Source organism: Callorhinchus milii, unplaced genomic scaffold (assembly GCF_018977255.1).
Source record: "Callorhinchus milii isolate IMCB2004 unplaced genomic scaffold, IMCB_Cmil_1.0 Scaffold4, whole genome shotgun sequence".
Taxonomy (NCBI): Eukaryota; Metazoa; Chordata; class Chondrichthyes; order Chimaeriformes; family Callorhinchidae; genus Callorhinchus; species Callorhinchus milii.
In genome coordinates this window covers 40,817,968-40,845,287 of record NW_024704745.1, presented here as the reverse complement: position 1 = coordinate 40,845,287, position 27,320 = coordinate 40,817,968, and the positions used below count along the sequence as shown (strand labels likewise).

Genomic DNA, 27,320 nt, shown 5'->3' with positions numbered 1-27,320 from the left:
CTTTATAGAGACATAGAGTTTAAGAGCAAAGACGTTATATTGAACCTTTACAAATTGCTGTTTAGGCCTCAGCTGGAATATTGTGTCCAATATCCGGGCACCACACTTTAGGAAGTATGTCAGAGCTTTGAAAAGGGTGCAAAAATTTACAAGAATTATATCAGAGATAAGGGGCTACAAATATGTGGAGTGACCAGAGAGACTGGGATTTTTCTACTTAGAACAGAGAAGGTTGAGGGGAGATGTAATAGAGGTGTTCAAAATCATGAGGGGTTTTGATAGATAGGGAAAAACCGTTTCCTCTGGTGGGTGGGTCAGTAACCAAAGGATACAGATTTAAGATAATTGGATGCATTGTCTGAAAGGGTGGTGGAAGCAGATTTAATAGTAGCTTTCAAAAGGGAATTAGATAGGTACTTAAAAGGAAAAAGGGTTATGGGGTAAGAGCTCTTTCAAAGAGGCAGCACAGGCACAATGGGCCAAATGGCATCGTTCTGTGCAGTAGAATTCTATGATATTTTAGCAAGATACACTGTAATAGCAACCATAATCCAAGTCAGGGAAAGTGGAATTAATGATAGCCACTATACCAGGAATAATTTTCTAAAAACATGACTGTTCTGCTGAACATTTAACATTTACAAAAAAATCAAGATAGTTGTCTCTCAGTCATTGATTTTCACAACAAATGCAAGAGATTCAGTAGACACTGAGGAACATTGCACCAGGAGTGGGTTATTTCAACCTTAGCAGCTTTGTCATTTTAATCACATTTCCCACCTTTTCTTTACATCTCAAATATGCTTATTAACAAGTATTTTCAACTTGTGCTGCATTCAGAGCCTTTTAGAGCAACACTTAAAATATTTTGCAGAGCTTTCAACATATCTGCTGTGCTGTCAGTTTCAAAGGTTTTCCAGCAACATGTGATGGTTACAAATCCCAGATTGTGTACTCTGCTGCAAAGAGTGAACAAGAGGCCCTGCTCTGTAGCCAACTGGACTGCGTACGAGCATACTTCAAAGCATGTGTTTCTTATAGGTGCAGACAAATGGTCAGCAACACCAGATGTGAGCTTCATTCTCCAAGACTTAATTAAGTACAACAATTTGCATACAAAGTACAAGCCTAATTTAATGCGTGAATGCATGAACCAGTCATCAGAAGGCTGATTAAAAGATTTTTTATCTGTGTAAAATAGAAACTTTGACATCATCCTTGCTCACTTCAATGGATTTTTAATATATATATGGCCAGATATTCTTCAGTTGGTTTGTTTTTATTTAAAAAAGTTATATTGTTACAGTATCCACTCCCAAGTCTTTCTCACCTCTCCTGGTCATTAGGGAAATATGTTTTTATTACTGTTTAACCTCCCTCCACCCAGCCACCTCCTAAAAAAACTTGTCACTACTGTAATCAGTGAGTGGTATTCATGGTGTTTGCTTGTGTCTGAGGGGTTGGGGCTACAATGTCAAACAAATTCTGAAAGAGATTAATGACTAGAAGACATACCACATGGAGCACAGCACATCAATCCATATGCAGAAGATACTGAAATAATAATAATCCTTGCATTTGATATAGTGCTTTTCACGTCGGGTGGACATCCCAAAGCGCTTCACAGAATACACTGTAAAGTGAATTGACTGTATATTTGTGGGCGAACGCGGCAGCCAATTGCGCACAGCAGTGTCCCACAAACAGTCGTAGATTGAAAATGACCAATTTATTATTGTTTTTTTTTTGGAGGGATTATTATTAGGCATGTGGTGTAAGGAAACTTGCCCAAGGTTTCGCCCTGACCTGCCTGGAATTGAACTCAGGTTTCTCACTTGCAAAGCGAGTGCTCTAACCATTGAGTTACAGGACTCCACGGGAATGAAGGAAAGCTACATTATATTGGTTCAACTTGAATACTGCATTGGAGCAGACCTTGCAGTTTAATAGTGTTGTACCAATATATCTGCAAATATAATATCCATATGAGTATATTTTAAGTTGAGTAAGAAAACTTAAAAACAATCCATCACAGAATGCAGCAAGTTGCAAGACACAGACCCCAATAATTCTTAGGATCTTTATTTCTTTAAAACCAAGAGACAACATATTTACAATATGTAACAAGTTATCACAAAAAAAACTCACTAAGTTCCAACTGACCTCCTTCACAACTAAACTGATCATTAGCAATCTGAATGAGTTACAATGTGAAGGAATGCAAAGGATCAGTTATTCATACTATATTGTACAAAGCCATTTTCAGCTCTTATATGTACAGTTCTGCAAAGAAAAAGTTTTAGGATTTTCTGTGAAAGTGCTGTCGGAGGACATCAGTGAAAGCAAAACCATTTTATGAAGAATTGAGTAGTGTCATTAAAAAAAACACAAACCTATTTTGAAAAAGAAACATAAATCTTTAAATTGCCAAAAGAAAGATTGACTTCTTTAATTTTCTCTGGTGGTAGTCATACAACTAGTGAGTAGTCTTTTGGCTTAATTCTACCTACCACAAATGTCAATAACAAGACTAGCATTAAATAAATGAGGCAAAGGGTAGTTGGCAGTTTTTAACACTAACAATTTAATTTTTCTAGCAAGAGGATTTTAGCAAGATATGGTTGAAAAGCTACAATCTTTCTATTTGGCACTTCTCAAGGATTTCCAGCAAATTCTCATCTTAATATGGCATATTTTAAACTACATAGACAAAATAAACATAAAACTTCAAAATGCTGTACACTTAAGCAAGTGTTTGGGCAGAGAGGGAGAAACTCGATGGCTCCCACCATTCCTCATGAAAATGTAATTTAACAATTATCATAGTTGAACATTTTGATCATTTTCATTTTTTTTAAAAAAGGATCTTTTTCATTATCACTGTACAAATACAGTAGATATTGTAACCTCTTGGAAACCCTAAGAATTGTATTATACTGTGAAGCATCCTACTTGCACGAGATTGATGAACAATACCAGCATATCAACAGATCCAAGTGTTATACTGAGGATCAAAAATCAAACTGTATAAATCTGAACTGAAAACCAAAGCTGAATGTAGCCAGTTCCACAATAGATCAATGACGAGGTTGGAAGAAATAGGAAATGGAGAATGGGTTCTCAGAGAAGTGCCTTGACTGTTGCTTCATGTGTATACCTGCACCTCTTTCATATTCCTGTGTGAATAAAACGCTTAGGAAAACAAAGTAGAACACACAAAAAAACACATACACAGCTGCAAGGGGTGTTTCCTTTACTTCATCATCCACAGACATGTATACAGCTGGTTGAATTATGTGCCACAATCCAACAATCAGCTGAGAAAGTCTGGAACAGCTTTAGATTGATTCAATGGTCTTGAGATGTTATTAACATTCAAAGTTGAAGTCTAGTGTTGACAATAAAGTCCTAGTTCATACTTTTATGCCACATAGTGGTATTGGTTGGCATTATCTTTGTCCCTCTCCATATAGTCACGATCAATAAGTGACTCGATTCTTTTCTTCAAGTCTCCAGGCTGTTTTTAAGTTAGGAAAGATAAGGAAGAGAAATAAAAGATTAGAAATTGAGAATATTACACATTTTTAAATACCATTCTATTTTCCCTGGAAAGTATTAGAATATATAAATACTGAGATAAATCTACTTGAATTCGCTAAATCAAAGAATGATCAGTATGTGAAAGAGTAACATCAATATAGAAAGAAAAAATATATTTTCTAGTTTTACAGAATTTTCTTTGTTTAAAACCTTTCTGATAATTATTCAGTGCTCTTCAGAGTGAAAGATGCTGTTGTTTGAGAATGTAATGTTATGACATCAAATAATAGCTAATTATTTTCTGACCTGAATCTGACACCAAAGTTCAGAATAGCCCTTGCTGCATCAATAAGACATTTCTTACACCTCATTTTTCAGGTATCTCTGAACGAAATAGTCAATTTGGTGTCCCTTAGCAACGAGTAACATAGATACTGGGGACCTGTGTCATCCAGAAACTCAATTGAGACTACCTATACCTATTTACTTCAGCGCCTCAAGCCAGAATAGCAAGGAAATTTTCCATTCCACTAGTATTGGCAGAATTAAAACGTGAATGTACTAATGATGAGTAAGCAAATTTACATCAGTCAATCTCATTCACATCATGGGCTGCGCGCAAATTGGCTGCTGCTTCCATCTACAAAATACAGTCCCTATACTTCACATTAAATCCAGTGAAGCATTTTGAGATTGTCTTTCCAATGTGAAAAGCACTATATCAAGTGCAAGGATTATATATATACACATTTTATTTTTTGAGCCACAAAACACTAAGAAAATGGGAAATATACTGATGTCATAATTTAGAATGATGGAGTCCTGTAGCTCAGTGGTTAGAGCACTCGCTTTGCAAGTGAGAGACCTGAGTTCAATTCCAGGCAGGGCGAAACCTTGGGCAAGTTTCCTTACTCCACACGCCTAATAATAATCCCTCCAAAAAAACAAACAAACAATAATTAAATTGGTCATTTTCAATCTACGACTGTTTGTGGGACATTGCTGTGCGCAATTGGCTGCCGCGTTCGCCCACAAATATACAGTCAATTCACTTTACAGTGTGTTCTGTGAAGCGCTTTGGGACGTCCTCCCGACGTGAAAAGCGCTATATCAAATGCAAGGATTATTATTATTATTATTATTAGAATGTAACTAATATGATTTTTTTCATTATGCAGCTTAGATGGAGGATGTGCGGTGCTACACACCAAATAACCTCTGCCTCAAACACCAAGAAGGGTACTTAGTAAGAAACTGGAGTGCTACACTGGTTCAGAAAAGGATACGTATGGTAGCAATCACCATCACCTTTGGAAAATGCCTGAAAATCAAGAGGTGCATAGAAAACATATGTACACTCTATTTGGCATTCTTTTATACTTTCTTCAAGCCTTTTATGAGAATAGTTAAAATTACCTTCACTGGAAATTTTAACTGGTTGTAAAGTTCTGAAACAAGGAGGTTATGACTGAGCGTTTTTCTCATTTTCATGATTCGAACAATAGCAGCATCTATTTGGTACTGTCTATCCTGGAACACTCTCTCTGTGGTGCTAGTTTGTTCCTCAACCTGAAAGAATCAGAAAGGTGTAATGAGATAATGAGTGATTGACGGATTTAGAATTGCATTCATTTAAGCTAATTGATTATAATTCTGATATACAACAATAAATATTTTAGCACTCAACATAGATTACATACAGTTTCTTTCATCTGGATTTGGTTAATCTTTATTCTGAACAATTTATGTTTAAAGTCATCATTGAAGATAATTTTGTCTCCATCTTCTACATCTTTTCCCTTTGGAGCTTTGTTCAAAACACGAGCTTTGCCACAGGCTAATGACTGCAATGTTCTTTTCAATTCACCATCCTCTAAAGATAGAAGTACAAAAATTGTACATTTAGTGTACAAAAAAGAAAGTACACATTGCAAATATATTCCCCAAATTTTAAATATTACATGTAAGAGCAACTAACAAAACTTCTAATCATATTTTGAGATATACTTCTATATACTTGCTTTCAAAAATAGACGTCACAATTTTTTAAGGACTACCCACTTTTATTGAGTCGTTCTATATCAAGCTAATTTATCCTCCATCTACAAATAAATAGAAAGTCAACCAAATCACGAGAGACTTTTAAGACTTTTTCTTGTGCTGCTGATGTGAGCTGTACAATCTTCCCTTGTACTATTGCTTTGGACTTAACATATGATAAGACAATGGCAAACTATTTCCATTCAAAAAGGGAGGACAGGGAGACAAGATAGCGTCACTAACGCATTTAATGATCTTAAACAATTATTAAACACAAGTAACTGAATAAATGTACTTGATCTATTTCCCATACCTATACCAGTAGCTGTTTTGATTTCTTCCACGCTGAATTCATCCCCTTCATTAAACATGAGCAGCACCAATGTTTGGAACAATGAAACCTGAAGTTCCTTTTTACCCTAAAATGGACAATGAAGAAAGATAAATTAGTGGCTTGAAATCCGGTTATTGCAAAAACAAATTCAGTCATTAACAGCACTGTACAAGAAATTTGAAGACCGCATATTCTTGCTGCAGCAAAATAGTTGTTCTATTGTCATTGGTTCATTTTTGGAGAGAGATGGACCAAAGGCAGACTGAAGTGTACTTGGGCCATTATTGTAAAATCTAATAAAAGTGTGACAATTTATTTAGAAGAGTTTTCCAAATATTTGAAAAGCAGAGTTGCAATATATTAGCAAATATTGCCGCTAGAGCAGGACTCCCTCATGTAATTGGAGCATCAGACTCTTGACAGCTAATTCTCCTATCCTCATGTCAAACCATTTACAGGTTTGAATTGGTGGTAAACAGTGCATGTTTCTCAATCGAGTCACCTTATTAAAGTCTGCAATGCCATTAGCTATGCACTGTTCCAAAAGTTAAAAGTAAAACAATTAAACAGTACCTCTTTGAATTCGGCTTTCAAAACAGAATGTCCTAAAGTTGGTTGCCACTGTAGTTTTCTGCCACTGTGTTTTCCCAGATAAAATATCTTAAAAATCTCCTGGAGTTTTACCATCTAAAAATAGAACACATCCTGATACAGCGACAGTACAAAAGCCATAAAGTAATTTTTAATGAAATTCCACAACAGACTAATTTTCAGTCATCAAAACTGTTTAAAAGCATTAGCTATCAGATTTCAGGAGGAGGCTATTTTATCATTAAGCAATTCATTATAATCAGCTTTCACTATCAACAGATTTCACTCATATTATTAGTGGGTTGAGTTTTCTTGGGGGATACAGATACCTAATCACAGGCTGGTTGGTATGTCACCAATAACAGAAATAGAACTGGATTAGGGGCTGTTGTAATAATGAAAATCGATGGATCAGATATTTTGCGTCTATTCATCCTGTACTTTGCACTTCCTGTTCTGTCTTTTTTAGCTGTGGTTAGAAATGGCTTTTTTTTAAGTCAAGATTTCATAACCCAGTTGAAGGCTGAGTAATAGGTATCCATGGTTGGAGTTACTAGGACCAACATATAATGGAATTAATTATAAGTGAACATACCTCAGCCGGCAAATGTACCTCCATGGGTATGTACGTCGGCCAATAACCCATTGTCAGAATGTTGACTGTGAGGTCTATCTTGCTAGGGTCATTATGATTTTGCACATACTGAAAAAAAGATACAATTCATTAAACAGAGTGATCTGTAATGCTTTTATTTGCCAATAAGATGATTATACTACTTGAACAAATGAAGGCAAAAATTTATATTTGCAGACTAAAAACAGATTAATGCTTTAAAACAAGGTCCTTTTCATCAGTTCTGGTACAAGCTCCTTTGCTTTAAACACATTGCAGTGTTCTTTTTAGTTTTTCCTCAGGTATTTATCCAGTTCCCTTTTAAATGCTGTTCCTGACTTAGTTTCAAGAGCTATTTGTGTTAAGGCAATCCAGCACATTCTAGAAACCCTAAAAGTATAAAAATCCTTGCATTGGATTTAGTGCCTGATTACGTCTTCGAGATGTCTCAAAGCGCTTCATAGAATATAAAGTGAATTGACTGTATATTTTGTGGGTGAAACGCGGCAGGCAATTGCGCACAGCAGTGTCCCACTAACAGTTGTGGTTTAAGCGATTAAATTAGTATTATTTTTTAAAAGAATTTTGAAGGTATTATTATCCCAGAATAGTGATCCTCCAATCGACTACCAACCAGGTTCCTACTTACTGCTAGGAAAACGAAGAGTGTGGAGTAAGGAAACTTGCCTAATGTTTCACCCAGCCTGGGGATTGAACTCAGGTCATGTCGCTTGCGAGGCAAGTGTTTTAACTAATATGCTACAGGACTCCACTTTAACAGACCTATTATCAACATGAGATGTGAGGTCAGATTTGGGATCAGGCTCAAATAACCTCTACTCCTCCACTTGAATAACTCATCATCTAGACTTTAGTGTGAAGAACAAATACTCAATAGATGTTACACAGGGCTGCTGTTACTCGTGAAACTGGACCTTAACATAAAACTTCAGCAGAAGAAGAAAAGTAGGGGGAAAAGTGAACAGTGGTTGAGTTTAAGTTTACCTGTTTAAAATGAACCATAATGTCTTTAGATAGTTCCATATCTTTGAACATTCCCTCTAGTTTACTGGTGAAGGCTGCACCACATTCTACAGAAATAAAAGAGAAAAGAAAGTTACATTTTCTTGTTTCATACTTCATATCAATGTTTTAAATGGAATTCAACAACCCTGGAGGTTTGTTGTATACATACCGTGTTTCAGTTTGGATAACATTGATTTCTCAGCATCTACTGAAGCACTTTTTCCAACCAGCAGCCGCTTAGCCAAATCTTTCTTATAAAAGGCCTCAAATACATCTTTACCTATTCAAAGGAAATACAACTGTTAACTAATTAATATACAATTTTAAAAGAAATAATGCTTCTGAACCATTAGGGTAAATGTTGCATTTCACTCAGACTACACTTAAATAATTTTGCAATCAAAAAGACAATTAATCTGAAACTAACTAAACAAGTGGCGAATTAAGTTCTTATTAAAATGATGACAGCTACAAATCCTAGGATTTTTTTTGCCACTTCATGCATTCACTCTAAGCACAAAAACTCTCAGGTCAAATACTTTGATGAATAGGATTGAAAAGATCAGATAGTTCTCAGTTCTGCTCCATCACTGTTTCTGTATAAATAGTGCATGGTTCACTTAACATTCATAATCAGAATAAACACTATACATCCAGAATTTTTTTTTAAGAATACCATCCGGCATGCTATCTTGCTGCTTGAAAATCAGAAGCATTTTATTTATTTTATTTATGTATTCCCAAATATTGTCACAGGTAAATTTTTTCTGAATGCCAATCTAATTCTCATTCATATGTTCAAACATTAAGTTTGATAAAGCACTTGTCAGAAAAGCGACAACATAAATTATGCCTTAAGATGTAAAGCACATCTCCTCCTGGGAAACCCATGCACATAACACTAACTTGTGAGAACTTGGTTCTGATGAGGTCTCAGGTCACAGATGAGATCACACCGATCAGCAGTTTCCTAACAAGCACTTTTTCCAATCTCATTTTTAGATCTCTGGCTTTCCTGAACATGTACACCACATCATTATAACAAAAATTGCTGTGACTATCAGCCCAGGATCAAAGATTATAAATGTGCTTGGAATGCGATGATATATTTGCACAAAGATTTAAATTCTCTAATTTTACTCAAACAAGACCTATTCTGGCGACTCATTCTTACACAATCTATCAATTTTTTAAAATGATCCGACTTTTAAATGCTATGAACATGATATGAACATTATCAACTCTGAATAAAATAGAAAAGTTTACCGTGAATAAATCGAAATATTATCATGATTTTATCCAGCATTCTCTCCAGTTCTTCATCGGTTGCTTCTTTGTTACCAGCTCGCAACTTTGAATCTACATACTTGGCTACACACAAAAATCAATAAAAACATCACTGATTGTAATAATAATAATCCTTGCATTTGATATTGGGCCTTATCACGTCTTCGGGGCGTCTCAAAGCGCTTCACAGAATATATTATAAAGTGAATTGACTGTATATTTTGTGGCGAAATGCGGCAGCAGTGTCCCACAAACAGTCATGGTTTGAGTGACCAATTTATTAATATATTTTTTTGAAGGGATTAAACGATCCACCAAGCGACTAACACCCGGGTTCCTACTTACTGCTAGATAAACAGAGGATTGTGGAGTAAGGAAACGTGCCCAGCGTTTCTCCCTGTCCGGGAATTGACCCCAGGTCCTCTTGCTTGTGAGGCGAGTGCTCTAACAATGAAGCTACTAACCATTCAGGACTCCATTACGATCCCAAACATTGAAACTAAATGTATTGCACTGCATGGGAGGAGGGGGCAACCACTTATGGAACTGCAGCTTGAGTTGCTGAAAGTGGGAAACTGCAATCAACTCTGCTTCATATTCTGCAGGGAGTAGTTAGCAAGCTTCTGGTGAATCTGGGTTGTTTCACTCAAAATTCTTTGGCTCCAAAAGGTACAAAAACACATAATAGGAGCAGGATTTTAAAACAAATTGTAGCATCTAACCTGCATGTCTTAGCCTCTTCTCCAACCCAACACATTTCACTTTGGCTCCAAAACTCTATGGCCTTGCATACCTGCAGGATTTCCTCAGGATCTACTCTGCTGCTAAATGACCGTCAAGGTTCTGATCTCTGACCCTTATCCTTTACCTCTGGTACTAATAGGGTCAACCAATTTCCTGAAATTGGCCCATGTGCCAATTTCTCATGCACAGAACATGACAAGTAACAATTCTATTACTGACAAAAATAAGAGATTACAAACCCATTTAACCAAATTGAACTGTGGTCAATTTTAAATAAATAAAAATAGGTAACACTGCACCAATGCTTATTACCAGATGGTAGTTCTTCCAACACTGTTGAACCTGTGCCATTCAGCTTCAAAAGGCTTAATAGTTAACGGGTTGAGGCTGACCTATACTTTGTCTGGTAACTATTCTTGGATGGAAACAGGCTAAAGAATGCTGAACATCTTTTTAAGCCCCCACCCCCGCACGCACACACACCCACACATACAAACGCGTAGCATTCTGTAGTGCATGGAATACTCATTCTCCATAAACCAAAGCATTTCTTTCAGCTATGGGAAGATAGGAGGACAAGCAGGCAGGTTTGAGTTTGTGAAACTGCAGGAAGTAAAATTAAATTCTCAAAACAAATATCTTCATTCATTTAGGAAGATTGTAATCACTCTCAAAAGGGCAATTTTGACCTTTTCATTTTTAGCTACGTTTCATAAAATAATAATAATATCTCATTACTACACATAGTGAATAAAATCATTCATACCTATCAATTCAGCAGGCTTGTTTGGTCTCTTGTTAATAAAAGTCTCAAAAGCTTCCTTCATTGTATTGATGAACTTCTCATTTTTTATGAAACATACATCAATTACATGATCCACTTTGTCTTTAAAGTCCAATAGCTCTTGAACCATTGTTTTATCCTTTTCAGGATTAACCACTATTGTTGTGCCAAAGGTCTGTAAAATAAATTCCATATTATACACAAATGAAAAATGTAAATCTGTGACCCCCCCACTTACTTAAGACATTTCTGCCCAAACTGCTTCCAATTTTCTAAAGCTACTTAAGAATTCTGCATGCAGCACAGAAACACTTCTAACAGTTCTGTGTGAAGGGCCCTATATAAATGCAAGTTGTGCTAAGAATTACAGCTGTAAATCCAGAGCTGTAGATACAACAACAACAAAATTACATTTGTATAGCGCCTTTCACATCGGGAGGATATCCCAAGGCGCTGGACAGACAGAGTTTCAGACCCGAACTGGGGTCAGGATTGGGGAGAGCAGGGGTGGGGATGAAGCAGGGTGATCAAAGGCATGGTCGAAGAGGAGGGTCTTGAGATGGGTCTTGAAGGAGGCAAGGGAGGCGCCGAGGCACAGACTGCGGGTTGGAGTTCCAGAGGATGGGAGCAGAGTGGCAGAAGGCCCCCCTACCAACAGTGGGGAGAGCGAGGTGGGGGACGTGAAGCAGGCCAGAGCCCGCTGAGCGGAGGGTGCCAGCAGGAAGGTAGGGAGGAGCAAGACCATGGAGGGTTTTGAAGGTGAGGAACAGGATCTTGAAATGTATCCTCTGTGTGATGGGAAGCCAGTGGAGTCAGGCGAGGATGGGGGTGAAAGGGTCACGGAACCTGGTGTGGGAAAGGACACGGGTGGCAGAGTTCTGGATGATCTACAGCCTATGGACGGAGGAGTTGGGAAGGCCGACAAGCAAGGAGTTTGCATACTCAAACCTCTATGTTATGAATGCGTGTGTGAGGGTTTTGGCGGCCTGCGTTGTGAGACAGTGGTGGAGCCGTGTGATGTTGCGGAGGTGGGGGAAGGCAGAAGGGGTCATGGCACAGATGTGGGGTAGAAAGGATAGTTGAGTCGAACAAGACGCCAAAGTTCCGGACTGACTTAGTAAGGTGGAGTGTGCAACCATGGATGGTGATGCTGTCAGTGCCTGAGGTGAGGAGATGCTAACGGGAGCCAAGCAGGAGAGCCTCGGTCTTGTTGACGTTTAACTGAAGAAAGTTAGCTCTCATCCAGGATGATGTCTGACAGACATTCTGTCAGGACAGCAGTGGTCCTGGAGTCGAGGGTGGAGGTAGAGAGGTACAGTTAGGTGTCATCTGCATACATGTGGAAGTTGACCCCATGTCTGTGGATAATGTCACCAAGAGGGAGCATATATTGAAGAGGAGGGGACCAAGGACAGAGCCCTGAGGAATGCTGCACGAGACGGTGCGGGTGCTAAAGGAGAAGCCATTCGTGGAGATGAAGTGGAAATGGTGTGAGAGGTAGGATCTGAATCAGTCAAGGACAGAGCTGTGAAGGTTGAGGTGAGAGGGGAGGCGGTGGATGAGGATAGAGCTGTCGACAGTGTCGAAGGTAGCACAGAGGTCAAGGAGGAATGAAGAGGCAGAGGGAGCCCTGGTCGCAGATGGACAGAATGTCATTGTCACTTTGACCAAGGGCTGTTGTAGATAAGAAGGTTTCCACAATACTAAGTATATTCATACTTTATTTTGTACATACTGGAAAGCCAGATATCATCATGGCTTACACAGCAAATATTCATAGATATCTTCCCAAGATAGCCTACAGTTGTATTGTTGCATTGGAGTGTTCTCAGCCGAGGAAACAACTAACGTTGCTGTTAAGTCTAAAAATATTTTTTCAAAGGAGTAACTTGTTCAACATTCAGAGAATTTTATTTTAGCAAAATCAATAGAAATACCTTAATATATTCACTCCAGTGCTGCAGAAGTACCTGCAATCCACCTTTAACCCTGCTAAACAGCTGGTAAAGAAGAGTGAGGTCTGCCACTCGATTCTCATCAAGTAGATTATCAAGACCTGCAAACATAACCATAAATGAAGCAAAGTAGCAAAACAGTTAATATTTTGGCCTGAATCATAAAGCAGCTTCCATGAGAGATTCAATGAATGCAGCCTACTGTGTAAACAATGTAGATATCAATATCAATAGATAGTCAGACAATATAAGTCAAGGTCAGTTATCTTTATTGAACTTGTGGTAAAATAAACTTATTTCAAGTATGTGGTATTCCAAATGAAGCCTCATCTCAGAGCAACAAGAGGCATGAACTTAACTGGTGTGTTTGATTTTCAAGGTAAAGTTACTCTTACCTTTCTGAAGAATAGCTGTCAGATGTTCTCCAAGAAGCTGTTTCTCTACACAGGCAACCAACCTTTTCCTGCAGATTAGAGATTCAATTTTACAAACACTACAAACAACCAACATCATTCACAGAACTTCACAACATTTTTATTAGAATTGTGGAGTCTACTCGGGAGTTTTAGAATTCTATGAAAAAGGTCAAATATAATGGAAATGGATCATATGAAAATGTAGCTGCAACCACCTCCACTCTCAATTTTCAAATATTCCACACACTCTTTAACTTGTTCTGATGCTACTTTTGCGCAGTACAAGTTTGATTTATTTAAATGTATTCAAATACTTGTGTATGGAGACGTTACACCTGTACTGACCACTCCTGAACATCACCACGTTTCAGCTTCTCATCATACATATACAAAAGGAAATTTCTTACAATGCTAATTACTTAAAAAACAACCAATTCAATGTCTATGTTTATGCAAAGCTACATCTGAATTGTTGTGATCAAAAATCAGTATTAATGGACACAAATGTAATCAAGGGACTCGTTGACTTTTCCACTAAAGGTGCAGTGATGTGGTTAGATTAATTGAAAGGTGATGCTTTTCGTAACTATCATGGGGCAAACTCAACAGACAAAAATTGCTACTAGAATACATGCACAAGTTTAATTTAAACATGTCCTTGACTTAACAAATATTTGTAGTACTTTTTTTCAAAATGTTGGACAAAGATTGGCATACCTTTATTACTCTCAAATTTGAGAAGAGTCAGTAAGCAAAATAAAACCTTAAATTTAAAAAATGTGGTCACTCAATCCACGACTGTTTGTGGGACATAGTGGTGCGCAATTTGCTTCTGGGTTTCGCCTTCATACTACTGGTCTCCAGAGCTCCTCAGAACTCAATTGTTTATCCATTTCTTCTCTACTCATTCATTATTTGTATTTGTCCTCAGTCTCATAAAACTTCAGGCTACTTATGTACGAGTTTTCTTTTTTAAAAGGGATAATTTTTTTTAGTTAAAAAGTCCTACATTATCATACCCTCGTGGTTGCCTTTCAATGCTTTTGTTAAAACCATAAAATGACCAACAATGATCTAAATTAAAAATGTATGAATAAAGCATGTGGTTTTCTTTCCAAGTATTCTCTTATTTTGATAATGCAGGGGAAAGGAGACGAAACATGCATTTGAAACTTGCTGTCTATTGTTCCTGCCACACCTCAGGGAGAGTGGAGTCACAAATTGTACTTTGGAACAGGACACCTATAAGAATGATACATGAGATAACTACTGAGTGAAAAAGAAATCTAATTACAAAATGTAAGAGTACACTTAAATAACACATAAGAGATTACTAGCTAAAATGAAGATGCCTGGAATTCGAAGCAATCTTGTGAAATGGATGAGGTTTTTTTTCTAAAACAAAAAGCACTTACTGTGTACTTTGATCCAAGTAAGTAATTACTCGGTCTGATTCCTCTTCCAAACGTTTGTTTACGTGGTGAAGATATTCTGGTACCTGCTATGACAACATTTTAAATTGTAAAAACAAATTGGTGTAAAACAAAAGTTATGATGGTAAAGGACAAATCTGTTAATTACCTCTCTTTCTTGCATTAGTGTTTGGCCTTCTGCTGCATATAAGTGATTAGTCTCCTCCAAAAACCTATGTTCAAATGATTCCTGATAAACCTGTTTTGTACAAAGTATTATTATTAATAAAGGTTTTTCTTAAAGCAAATTACAGCTTTATAGCACTCGAACTTCCCTCACCTGCAAATCACACAACATGCTTAACAGACTTCTTATCAAGCTTCGGTCCACAGCCTCCCCAGTTCGCTCTCTTTCAATCAGCAAAAGTATTCCATCAATGGTTTTGCTCTGTACAATTCGGTCATTGATGATGTGGGTTCGGAAAAGCTCTAAACCCATATCCCTGAAATTATAAAATGCGGTGGGATTCATTACAATAAAAAAAGTTTAATTCCTCTTTACTGAATTAATTTTTACCCTGGATTATAAAATTCTGTACATACAAATCAATAAGTCAATCACTATTGCAGTAATAATGCATGTGATTTAAGGATAGAAATAATTAAAACAAAGATAATTAAAAACTGACAATCCTGGATAAATTTATGCTACAGCACCTGTATGCGAGGCTTTATGCCTTTTTACTTTATAATTTATGGCTTTATGCCTGATGGTCTCAACTTGCTTGTACCAACAATTCCTCTAGTGCTCTCCTCCCTTTCCTGTTTGAAACCTCACAGTAACTGATAGTTTAACACTAAATGCCAATCATTAATGTTGTAACACTATTCTGTATATAAACATTAGGACAATGTGAAACTTTTTTTAGTTACTGTAACTTGATCAAACTTGTCAAACATCACTTGCCCTAACTCTATTCTGTAAGCACCACCTCCACCAATTATAATCTGTCGCAATCTACTTAGCAATGTTACTTTGTAACTGGCATCTACCGCATGTTACTCTGAAACGGACATCTACAGCAATGCTATTCTGTAACCTCACCGATACCAATGCTATTCTGTAATCAGAACCTACACCAATGTCACAATGCAAAGTGTAACCTGAGACTGCCTTTACTCCTTTGTGGGAGTCCTCTCGCCCATCAGCATGTCACCATAGAGTGAGGGCTGAGATTAATAATTTACCCATGCACTGATTTCCATACCCAGCGCTAGCTGGTATCAGATGGGAGCAAGATGTGTTCTTGATGTTACAGATACTACAATCAAAATATCAAATGTAAGGATTGATTGATTTGTTTCACAAAACCATGCCGCATTTGCCCAAAAAATTATAGTCACACCACTTTACACTGTATGTTGTGAAGAGCTTTGTGATGTCCTAACCACACAATAAGGCATTATATTAAATGTCAAATGCAAGGATTATATATAACATTGGATCTTCCAGAACTATCAGAAGTCATACGAATACACACTTGGGGATGCAAACTACATTTCAATCTAATTTTGATCTGGCATTTTCAGAGATTAAGGTTCAGTAAAACTAAGAGCATAATTTCACTTTGCATGCATCAACAAGGAGCTACATAGCAAGGAAAGTGTAATGCATAATCTTGATCTTAAATAGTAGCATCCTTTTCTAAATAACTATGTGCAAAATTTACCACCATTTCAACATACACACACCAAATATGTTGATTAATTATCCATTAGCTAAATGGTATTTAGAGGGATTGTTTTACATAAATTGGCTAAAACTGAAAGTATCAAGCAGTCTGGGTCCTGTATCTGAAGGGCCAGATTACAGCACACTGCTTGGGAATCGAATAAGCAGATGAGATTGGGAAGATGACATTAACAAAATAAAATAATTTACTCCTCATGATGAAGCAGTGACAAAATAGGATAAAAGTAATGATCCACCACCCTCCCAGGGCATTATAGTGAGCGATGACCTAATGACATCCAAAACAAATACTCACTCCAATCACTGGGCTATTGCCAATAAAACAACCCGATCCTCTAAACATGCAAACTTACTTATATGTGTACAACCATGCCAAAATGTGCCAGCGTATGTCCCTGCAGTACCAGTTAAATAAAATGTTTACTATTCAATCAATAACGTACATCAATAAAACATATTCAGATAAAATCCAATGTTAAATGCTCATTTACTGGCCGCACAATATTGTGTTACAATACATTTCATTTTGTCGTCTAAAGGAGTTCAACTTCAAAGAGTTAAAGATTTCAGTTTAAGTTCAAAAGATCAATCTTATACAGTATAACTCACATAATTTGTAACAGTCAGGACCATAATATTTAATATGACTTACGAGAAGACTGAGTTGTAGGCAAACTGTACAAGTCGGAGAAAATCCAATTTAATCAATAATCTACGTAATTCATGCTTAATTCAATCCGGCCAGTAAGTGAACATGTGGTGATGGGTCAAGACTACATTTCCCACGATTCAATGGGTTTTGACCTGTTGCCGCATGCATGCACACTTAGCGTCAAGCATTGGAATCGCATTGAACCATGGGAAATTACCATGTCAACGGATCAAGACTATGTTTCCTCTAATTCAATGTAGACGGCAAATGTGAGAGTAATGAAGGATAGGGGAGCGGCGTTACGAGTTAAAGATGATTAATATGAGTAGTGCAAAGAAATCTAAGCGGTTTTGATAGGAAACTGAATGGGGACTGAGGCGATTGTTCGATTTATGCAGATATGACTTGTGAGTTTCACTGTAATCTCTCAAATCTTGCCCCTCCCCCCACCCCATGGATCAGTAAACATACATATTCTGAAGAAATGTTATTATGGCAATGAAGCTGACAATCTCCTGAAGAGTATCAACTGTTGCTTGCCACGAGATCAGTATATCATACGACTGAATTAAAATATGCGCTGACACTAACAAATCACTACAGTTTCAGCAGGAAACCATGACATGGCCATTCAGATTTTAATATTTTAAGAATAGTAAATTGCAAAAATAATTTTACAATATACAAAGGAAGATTAATAAATATGATTTAAATATGTTTTTCCTGCAGAACTGCTTTCTAAAATACAAGGCACTTGGTGATTTCTCAGATGAGCTGCTACGTCAGTTTTGGGGGAAAGGGTGGGTGGGGAGAAAATGTAATGCAGCTGAGTCAGATACAGTCATGAATGGATTCATAAGCTAATTCGCTGCAGTAGTCCGGTGTTACCCAAAGTGTATATGTTCCTTAAAATGCAAAAGTAACAAAATGACTAACTGCCCACAGTTCATCACTCACCAGATAGATGGAAGCATTGAACTCTGCAGAACGTACGTTCGGTCCAGAAATAAGAAAATGCTCCTAATCATAATCTGTAAATTTGTGAGAAAATTAAAACTAAAAGTCATTATTATGCAGCAATTAAGGAAAGGTTATTTTATTACCTTAGCAATAAAGATGGGTAAGCCTTTCCTAATCAAACAAAACTATAAAAAGAAGCTATACTAAAACAGTACCAACCTACCATTTGCCTACAGTGATCCAGCCAACATTTGTTAATCTTCTTCAGAAAGAGAACACTATCCAGGGAATCCTTGGAAATAATGTTAAGGAGCAATAAAATCCATGCGTTGCCTTTTTAGCATGCAAACAAATATTTTGGATTTATCTCAATGCATTAATTCTAAAATTTGACAGATAAAGAGGAAAAAAATAGTGGGTGTCAATTCTTCAGCTGTGAAAAAAAAGCAAGGGACAGTTATCTTTAAGCATTTCATTTTGCAGTCAACATCACCATCATCTCCAAGGTGACCAACAAGTTGTGATACCATTACAGTGTCTAATAAGTCTTAAAGAAATTATGATTTTTTTTAGATAATAGTGGAGCTAAAAACAAGACTTCTTAACCACCCTGTATAATTGGTGGCAAAAGGAAAATGTTTGCCACACCCTAACACAGTCTATTGTTATCTCACCTTGTTCTATACTCCTGACAGTTTTGTAAAACAAACTTTTATCAACTGCATTGATACAATAGTAAAATTCGGTTTATACAATACAACATACAAAACTTCCCTACATTTTGCTGAATTGCTTTTTATAGTCTTGCACTGATATACAGATGAACTAATTTGGGTAATTTAACGAATGCTTTCATAACCAGTTGGATAAAAAGTCAAATGGTGTAATATCGTTGGATGTAGAGCTCGGGAGCACTCCAGTACATTGTTAACTACCGTCAAAAGGCAGAATGGAGTCAAATCCTCCCATCATTTTCAATGGGAATGGAATCTCTGCAACTATCCACGCATAGCATAATTTAGCTCAATAATATTATGCCACTTTGGGTGTGGGGAGGGGGTTCTGGACAAAATATCTGCTATCAAACTGCTTCTTAGTTATAATCAAACATTTATAAGGGAGGAAGGGACTGACAAAGATGATTAAATATCCAGATTTCTCTTTTCAGAAAGATATAAATATGTAATAGAACAGAACAATATCAATAATCCTTGAAATTGATATAGCACATTATCACTTTGTTGAGATGTCTGAAAGTGCTTTACAGAATATATTGTAAAGTGAATTGACTGTAAGTTTTGTGGGTGAAATGCAGCAGCCAATTGTGCACAGCAGTGTCCCACAAATAATCGTGTATATAAGTAGAACTTCCTGTTGAGCAGGTTTCTTGTGACATATTTTGCTACTGATTCACCACAATTTGTACTTTTCCTTTAAAAATAACGTTTTAAAACTGCAACATTAGGTTTTAATGAAGACCTACTGAATATTGTAAGGGTTATTAAGAATTCAATAATACTTTCAATGAAACAAAGCTTACTGCAGAGCATATCTTACATAGCCTAGAGCAGGGATGGTCAGCCTGCAGCCCACATTATGTCGCAAGTTGGTCATCCCTGCCTTAGGATGGACAGAATGGTGAAAAAAGGATATTCTCTGAATTGATGAATCTGTGCCTTCACGTGATCTTCACAGGCTTGTCTCAGTTGTTTGTACAGTGTTGGTGACACTTTATAGGAACACAGATTTTCAACAGCCTGGGTATTTAAAGAAAACACAAAAAGGGCATTATAGGAATTTATATAAGCCAATGTTTGACAAATCCCAATTTTCATGCCCCCCCTTCAATTACAAAAAAAATGCAACCACCAGCAGGCAAATTAATAGTGAATTAAATCAATGAATGACAATTTAATTAGACTAGACTTAGTGTTCAGTGAAATGAACAGCTGACCTCTGGGGGAGGAAGAACAAGCAGTAACAACATTTATTCAATATATTCAAATGAATGAAAATTGAAGGAACATGAGCTTTAAACACACACACACCCGACTACACCCAAAGTAAGAGAGAGGGAAAGATAGATGCATACACAAATTTGATATCAGTAGTTTCCATACCTATAACAGGTGCAATCCTAATTAGTGCAGACATAAGGCTCTCTACCCTAATTTTACTAAAAATATTTAGGGCTGTTTTCAGCCCTAGCAGCTGCAAGCAATGGAGTGCTCAATCCCTTTCTGAAGAGCGACATTCCGCCTGAATGGTTGAAATGTTTTCCAACGGAAACATGCGTATAAAGGAGAAGTCCTGTACTAACTGTAATTCACAAAGCAGCCTCAACTCTCCAAATAGTGTTAAACTGCTGCTTTTGGAAAACCTCAAGCCAAAAAGCCTCAGCCAAATCAACAACAACTTGCACTGATATGGAGTCCTTTATGCAGGTAGCATCTCAGAGCACTTATCTTTCTAAATCATCTAGAAAGAGTTGGGAGTGAAGAATTTTGGTACAACCGACAAGAATTTAAAATGAGATGAAGGGATCTATTCTGCATTTTGTTTTATGCCATGTATGGAAACCCATGTACGAACGGTATTACAGATGTCCTTTACTATGCATCAGCCAATGTAAAGGATGACTGTATCCTATCATTGATTAATTATATAATTAAGTGCACTGTCAGTTCCTCCATACAAATACAATTACAAAACCCTGATAACACATATGCATTTAAAACTCGTAAAATACAAATGGTTTTCACAATATTGCATAGTAGATCCTAATATGGGAGAATCTTGCACTGGTGCTTTATTACTTTTATGCATAAATAACTCTGATTTGCAGACTCAGTGTAAGCAATTAAATAGGGAGGGATTTTACATAGAATGATGCTGCACAGAATCTAAGAGCACATGCCAATTCCCCTCGTTATTTTAGCTTCATTTTTCAAAATTCTGCTTTTGTGCCCCGTTACCTGATAAAGCTCTTCCAGATTGTATTTAATAGATGTGCTTCTTTGAATGGCTCCAACTGCTTCATGGAGTTTCTGCCAAGTATCTTGAGTGTAGTTGTCAGGCAATTTAGGTTTATCTGTTGAGAGAAGAATAGTAGTAAACACCTTTTGCTTCAACTAATAACTGTGGTTCTTATTTGCTTGGATTTTATAATCTGAAATTACAGGTTCAATGCTTGCAATTTCTAATCATGTACCAATCACGTATCACCTACATGATTATTGCTTAGACCTCATGGTTCAGTTGCATTTAACATCACACTATAAAAGTTGTTTGCAGAACTTTGCTGTGCTCAAGTTGGCTGTTGGGTTCAAAGTCAGTACCCTTTACAATATATTCTCTGAAGCATTTTTAGACATTATTCTGATGTAAAAAGCACTATATCAAATGTAGGGATTCTTTTTAATACTATGATTCTATAGTTGTTTCTGAAACAAAAATAATTGAGAAGAATGGAAGATATTTGACAGAAACATCAAGTTATATCAGGTTAGATGACAAAAATATCTATTTAGGTGGGTGTTAAGATCCCATGACAGTACAGCAAAACTTGCACAAGTTGTCTCTTTATAAATCATATAATCACCTAAGTCGTACGTGCACCCGAGTCGCATTCAGTATCCTCCCGAAAAAATGTGTAGACTTCTTTGTACTTGTTGTATTTTATAAGTCGGATAAACAGCTAAATTGCAGAGTTATTTTGGTTCCAAAGAATCCTAAATCCTATGCAAATTATCTCCCAACTCGTAACAGCATTATTGGACTTACCAGGTGTATTGAACTATGCACGAGCAGTGTTCTGATTGAAACATCTGCGGGAAACAAAGTCTTGACCCGTCACCACATGCGCTCTCACCAGTGATGAGGTACTGCACACGTAGTACAGTACAGTGTACTCCATTGAAACAAATGCGGAAAACAAGGTTTTGGCCTGTCATCATGGCATCAGGCAATACAAGTACAATGCAACCCAGGTTAGTGACAAGGACCTTGTAATTGTTTACTGTATTTGTTATGTGTTAGTCGGATAAAATCTTGATTTACACATAACTTTGCCTAAGTCATATGTGATGACTTATGCGAGTTTGGCTGTAACCTCATACTTTGTGCAAGTCATATTTAATATTATGGTCCCGATTGATATGACTAATGCGAGTTTTATCGTATTTCAAAAGAAGGGTTTCTCCAAGTGTCCTGACCAACAATCCTCCAGATGACATTAATTACTCACTTCATTGCTGTCTGTGGGACATTGTCCTACACAAATTAGCTGCCGCATTCAGCGACAAATAGTCACTACACTGTACAGTAAAATCCTGTTAAGAGCTTTGAGATATTTTGATGACATAATAAATGCAATGCAATATATTATTTTAGGAGATAAAAATGTAGAAATAAACATGCTGTCACATTCAGTTTGTTCCAGCTTGTTCCATCAATCAAGTTGTGTTTTAGGTCTTAAATTTAACCACATCTTTTTCCTCCTCCAAACTGAATTGGTCAGCTTTGATTGAATCGGGAATGACAAAGGAATATTTTTATTGTTTTAATGGAGTAGACCATCATCTGTATTTGAATCTATTCTGTAAGTCAAGACTGCAAATGTGAATTTATACTCATAAGTGATTATGTCTCTAAAATATCCATTACAGAATAAACGGCAATTTCACCACAATCCCAGACCGGATTCTTTTTATCTACCTTTGAAGTTGGTACATTGTCAAACAGCTCCAGGTGAACTGCTTGTACATAAATATGAGTGCTTGGTAAGATATGCCATATATATCAGAGTGGTCCTTGTGAATTAATCTCCTATCCTAGGCATCCAGCTGCTTCTCAGAAGTCCTGAGCTGTTTCTTGTACAGGGAATGAGTATATTTTGCCTACACCTTCAAAAACAGGAGTGGTTTGGGTGCTTGAAGGACATCCGCCTATCTGATCAGGCCACTTACGTCATCATCTGAAACATTTTTTCCAGCCAAATTTTGTTGCTGATGAAATTGTGCTGCTTTACTGAAGGACTACCCATTAGACATTAAGTTGTGGATAAGCCATTTCTTCAGATAAAAGTTAAGAAATTGAAGCCAGCCTATGTGTTTTTCATTGGCACTATCTTGCCTCCAGTTTTGACCCATTTGAATCCTTACTGATTCTAACTCTTCACTCAGCCTCAGCCAGTCTTCAATATTGGTTTCTGCTCGACACTCACCTCCATCAAAAATGAAGCCCATCACCTGCTCCCTCGACCCCATCCCCACCCCTTTCCTCACCTCCCAGCTTCACCTCCTGGCCCCTTACCTCATTAACCAATATTATCAACCTCTTCTTATCCACTGGCACTGTTCCCTCCTCCTAAAAACAGCTGTCACAACCCCCACTCTCAAAGAACCTTCCCTTGACCTATCCCTACTCTGCAGCTGTCGCCCCATCTCCAACCTCCCATTCCTCTCCAAGGTCCTGGAAGGAATCATCGCGTCGCAGCTTCGCTCTTTCCTCTCCTGCCATTCCCTCTCTGAACCTCTCCAATCGGGTTTCCATGCTGCCCACAGAACGGAGATAGTCCTGGTCAAAGTCACTAATGACATTCTGAACATCTGCGACCAGGGCTCTCTCTGCCTCCTTGTCCTCCTCGACCTCTCCACTGCCTTCGACACTGTCGACCACTCTATCCTCCTACACTGCCTCTCAGCTCAGCTCAATCTTCGCGGACCTGCCCATGCCTGATTCGAATCCTATCTCTCCCACTTTGTTGCCACTAACGGCTTCTCCTCCAGCTCCCGCACTGTCATGCGTGGCGTCCCTCAGAGCTCCTTCCTTGGCCCTCTTCTTTTCAATATCTATATGCTCCCCTTTGGTGACATCATCTGCAGACTTGGGGTCAACTTCCACATGCGTGCGAATGACACCTAACTCTACCTCTCTGCCTCCACCCTCGATTCCAGGACCACTGCTCTCCTCACAAAAAGTCCTGGATGAGAGCTAACTTCCTGCAGTTGAATGTCAACAAGACCGAGGCCCTCCTGCTTGGCTCCCTCCATACCTCGGGTGCTGACAGCATTTCCCTCCATGCTTGCACTCTACATCTCATGGAGCCAATATGGAACCTCGGCATCCTGTTCGACCTTCAACTGTGCTTCATACCCCACATCCGTGCCATGACCCGCTTCACTTTTCCCCACCTCCGCAACATCGCCCGACTACCCCACTGTCTCACACCACAAGCCGCTGAGACCCTCATGCACACATTCATAACATCCAGGCTCGACTACTCAAACTCCCTGCTTGTCAACCTCCCCAACTCCTCCCTCCATAGAGTGCAAATCATCCAGAACTCTGCAACTCATGTCCTCTCCTGCATCAGGTTCCACGACCCTATCACCCCCATCCTCGCCCGACTCCACTGGCTTCCAAACACACAGAGGATACAGTTCAAGATCCTGGCCCTCACTTTCAAAGCCCTCCATAGCACTTGCTTCCCCTACCTCTGCAACCTCCTAACCCCCTACCAACCCCCTACCTCTGCTCAGCAGGCTCCATCTCCCATCTTGCCCGCTCCACCATTGGCGGGCGGGCCTTCTGCCTCTCTGCCCCCACCCTCTGGAACTCCATCCCGCAGTCCCTCCACCTATTCCCCTCCCTTATCTCCCTCAAGACGTTCCTCTTCAACCGTGCCTTTGGTCACCCTCCCTGATATCGACCCTCACCTCGGGTCCGAAATGCTGATTGTCCAGTGCCTTGGGACGTCCTCCCGATATGAAAGGCGCTATACAAATGTAATTTTGCTGTTGTGCTTCAAACCCCACAACTGGTCTATTGCTAACACTACATATTCCTCATTCATGCGATTGTCGCCCCAGTGGTTGAGTTCTCTCATTTTTCATTTCATCTGCCTCCCTCGCTCCATCTACCACAAGCCCTAACTCATCCAAAATTCTCCATCTTATATCCTCTTCCCCCGCATCATTTTTATTCGTTCCATGCTCCATTACTTTCCAGTTCATCAGTGGATCAACTTAAAGATCCTGGGCCTTCCTAACCTTCAAATCCCTGTCCAGTCTCATTCTTTTCTACTATCTATCTAGGCAATAAATGAAATTAAAAGATTATAAATTATCTCCAACCTTACTCTCCTGCACTCCATCTGATTTGTGTTGATTGCTTGTCCTTTACTTCCTACAATTGGTGGTAGTTGTGATTTCAATACCTACTCTCTTGCCCTCTGAAACTCACTTGCAACTCCAATTAATCTTTTATTTCAACATCGTCAATTGTCCTTTCACCCCATAATCATTAAACACTTTGAGAACTTTTTTTTATGTGATGTGAAAACCACTTTATAATTGCACGTCATTGGTGATGGTAATGGTGGGTAATGATAAGAAAAAGAATGGAAATCATGGCATCTTCCAGCTAGCAGAAATATTTACCATGAATCTTCACCCAAGCCTTAGGCTAAATAACACCTCAATAACAATCTAACCTATAATTGGCAAACAGATACTGTATATGGTTAGTCAGCACTCTGAATGGGGTATAGGAAGGGGAAGAGGGGTCTTTTGCTGAAACACAAGGATCTCACTCCAGTGGAAGCCCTTCCCCATTTCCTACTCTTCCTTATCTTAAGCTTCTACACTTCTTGTACAACATGAACATCCAGGTCATAATAATTTTCACATGCTGTACTAGGACAAGCGTTTCAATAGCGGCCAGTATCTTATCAGTAACAAAACCCTTCCAAAGCTGTTGACTGATTCGAACCTTTGTATGGAGTCACTTTTTTTCACAAATGTGAACATTGATAAAAACAATATGCAATTTTCTTTCCCCCAATTGAAATTGAACACATAATCAACAAGGTTACCCCTCCACATGCCTAGGGAATTCAAGAAATTTAATATTGTTCGCTATCAAAAGTACTCACACCTACTGGTGAATGAAGGTCGTTACTCAGAAGAATGTGGTAAAATAATCCAACTGCAGAAATCCAAGAGTATAAATTTCCAACAGGTACACTGTCCCAGATGATTATTGTACTGTGACAAATCTATCTTTCCCCACAATTGTCGATATTGGAATGTATCTATAAGATAATTGCCAGTCAGATGTAAATGTTGAACAAAGCAGGAAGTAATAATAATAATGATCCTTGCATTTGATATGGCGCTTTATTACATCTTTGAGACGTCTCAAAGCGCTTCATAGAATATACTGTAAAGTGAATTGACTGTATATTTTGTGGATGAAACGCGGTAGCCAAATGCGCTCAGCAGTGTCCCACAAACAGTTGTGGATTGATTGATAAAATTATTATTGTTTNAAAAAAACATTTTTGAAGGGATTATTACCTCCAGAAAAGTGATGCTCCAATCGACTAACAACCACGTTCCTACTTACTGCTAGGTAAACACAGGCGTGTAGATTAGGTAAGTAAGGAAACTTGCCTAAGGTTTCGCTCTACTCAGGAATCAAACCCAGGTCCTTGCTTACGAGGCGAGTGCTCTAATATAGAACTTGTGATCACACAACTAAATGACTTCAGTGCAACATTAACAAACTTCAATGAAGGCTAAAGCTTAAAAGATCCACCACCTCCTAATTGCAGCCATAAAACATAAAGTCATCTATGAAACACTGTGGGTTCCTATACTGTAGCTAATTGAAGATATGTTTTGTGGAGTGCAAGTGATGTGGTCTGTGGTGCTGCCATTGGTATCTTGGGCCAGGGGGAGGCAGGCAATCTGATGAGAGAATTTGGAGGTCTTTGTCTGTAGCTGTTCACCTCCTTTGCGAGACAGGGTCAAAGCAACATAGATTACAAATGGGCCATTTAAGAAAGCACAGTTATTTCTTTAATGGCCTTTTCTCGTTCTGCATCTGAGGTAATCATGGAGATAAGAATGCTGCATTTCGAATTTGGTTCATTTAAAAGTGCATTTTTTGGAGTCAAATGGACTTTTGTTATTCTGTATTTTTATAACAATTAACTAACAGAATCATTCCTACAGAAATAAAATCAAAAACACACAACACAAAGTAATATTTTAGCTATTGAGTAAATACTACAAATTCAGAATGTTCAATTATTCTGTACATTTCTAATTGCAGCTTTAGTTATTTTCAACACCAGCGAAAGACAGAGCCTTCCCACTAAATGAAAGTGCATCTTTAATTTAAAATTAAACAAAGATGCTATTTGTT

General features: G+C 38.0%; 1 protein-coding gene across 2 annotated transcripts in view; it reads right to left on the bottom strand.

The window, feature by feature from the left end:
* Window positions 1-2,046: 2,046 nt before the first annotated feature.
* The window catches only part of LOC103185525 (cullin-4A), a 32,860-nt gene continuing 7,586 nt past the window's right edge, over window positions 2,047-27,320 (bottom strand). Inside the window, exons 2-20 of one of the 2 annotated variants that reach the window (XM_007904078.2) lie at window positions 21,083-21,198; window positions 19,761-19,864; window positions 18,331-18,400; window positions 18,105-18,178; window positions 15,083-15,245; window positions 14,912-15,001; window positions 14,746-14,828; window positions 13,310-13,377; window positions 12,897-13,015; window positions 10,942-11,134; window positions 9,411-9,515; window positions 8,314-8,424; window positions 8,124-8,209; window positions 7,101-7,208; window positions 6,488-6,601; window positions 5,894-5,999; window positions 5,241-5,413; window positions 4,957-5,109; window positions 2,047-3,517 (exon numbers count right to left, since the gene is read on the bottom strand). In XM_007904078.2, the coding sequence (XP_007902269.2) occupies window positions 3,422-3,517; window positions 4,957-5,109; window positions 5,241-5,413; window positions 5,894-5,999; window positions 6,488-6,601; window positions 7,101-7,208; window positions 8,124-8,209; window positions 8,314-8,424; window positions 9,411-9,515; window positions 10,942-11,134; window positions 12,897-13,015; window positions 13,310-13,377; window positions 14,746-14,828; window positions 14,912-15,001; window positions 15,083-15,245; window positions 18,105-18,178; window positions 18,331-18,400; window positions 19,761-19,864; window positions 21,083-21,198 (2,132 nt within the window). In that variant the 3' untranslated portion in view covers window positions 2,047-3,421. Of the gene's footprint in view, window positions 3,518-4,956; window positions 5,110-5,240; window positions 5,414-5,893; window positions 6,000-6,487; window positions 6,602-7,100; window positions 7,209-8,123; window positions 8,210-8,313; window positions 8,425-9,410; window positions 9,516-10,941; window positions 11,135-12,896; window positions 13,016-13,309; window positions 13,378-14,745; window positions 14,832-14,911; window positions 15,002-15,082; window positions 15,246-18,104; window positions 18,179-18,330; window positions 18,401-19,760; window positions 19,865-21,082; window positions 21,199-27,320 lie in introns of both variants that reach the window. The other variant, XM_007904077.2, reaches the window with a different exon arrangement.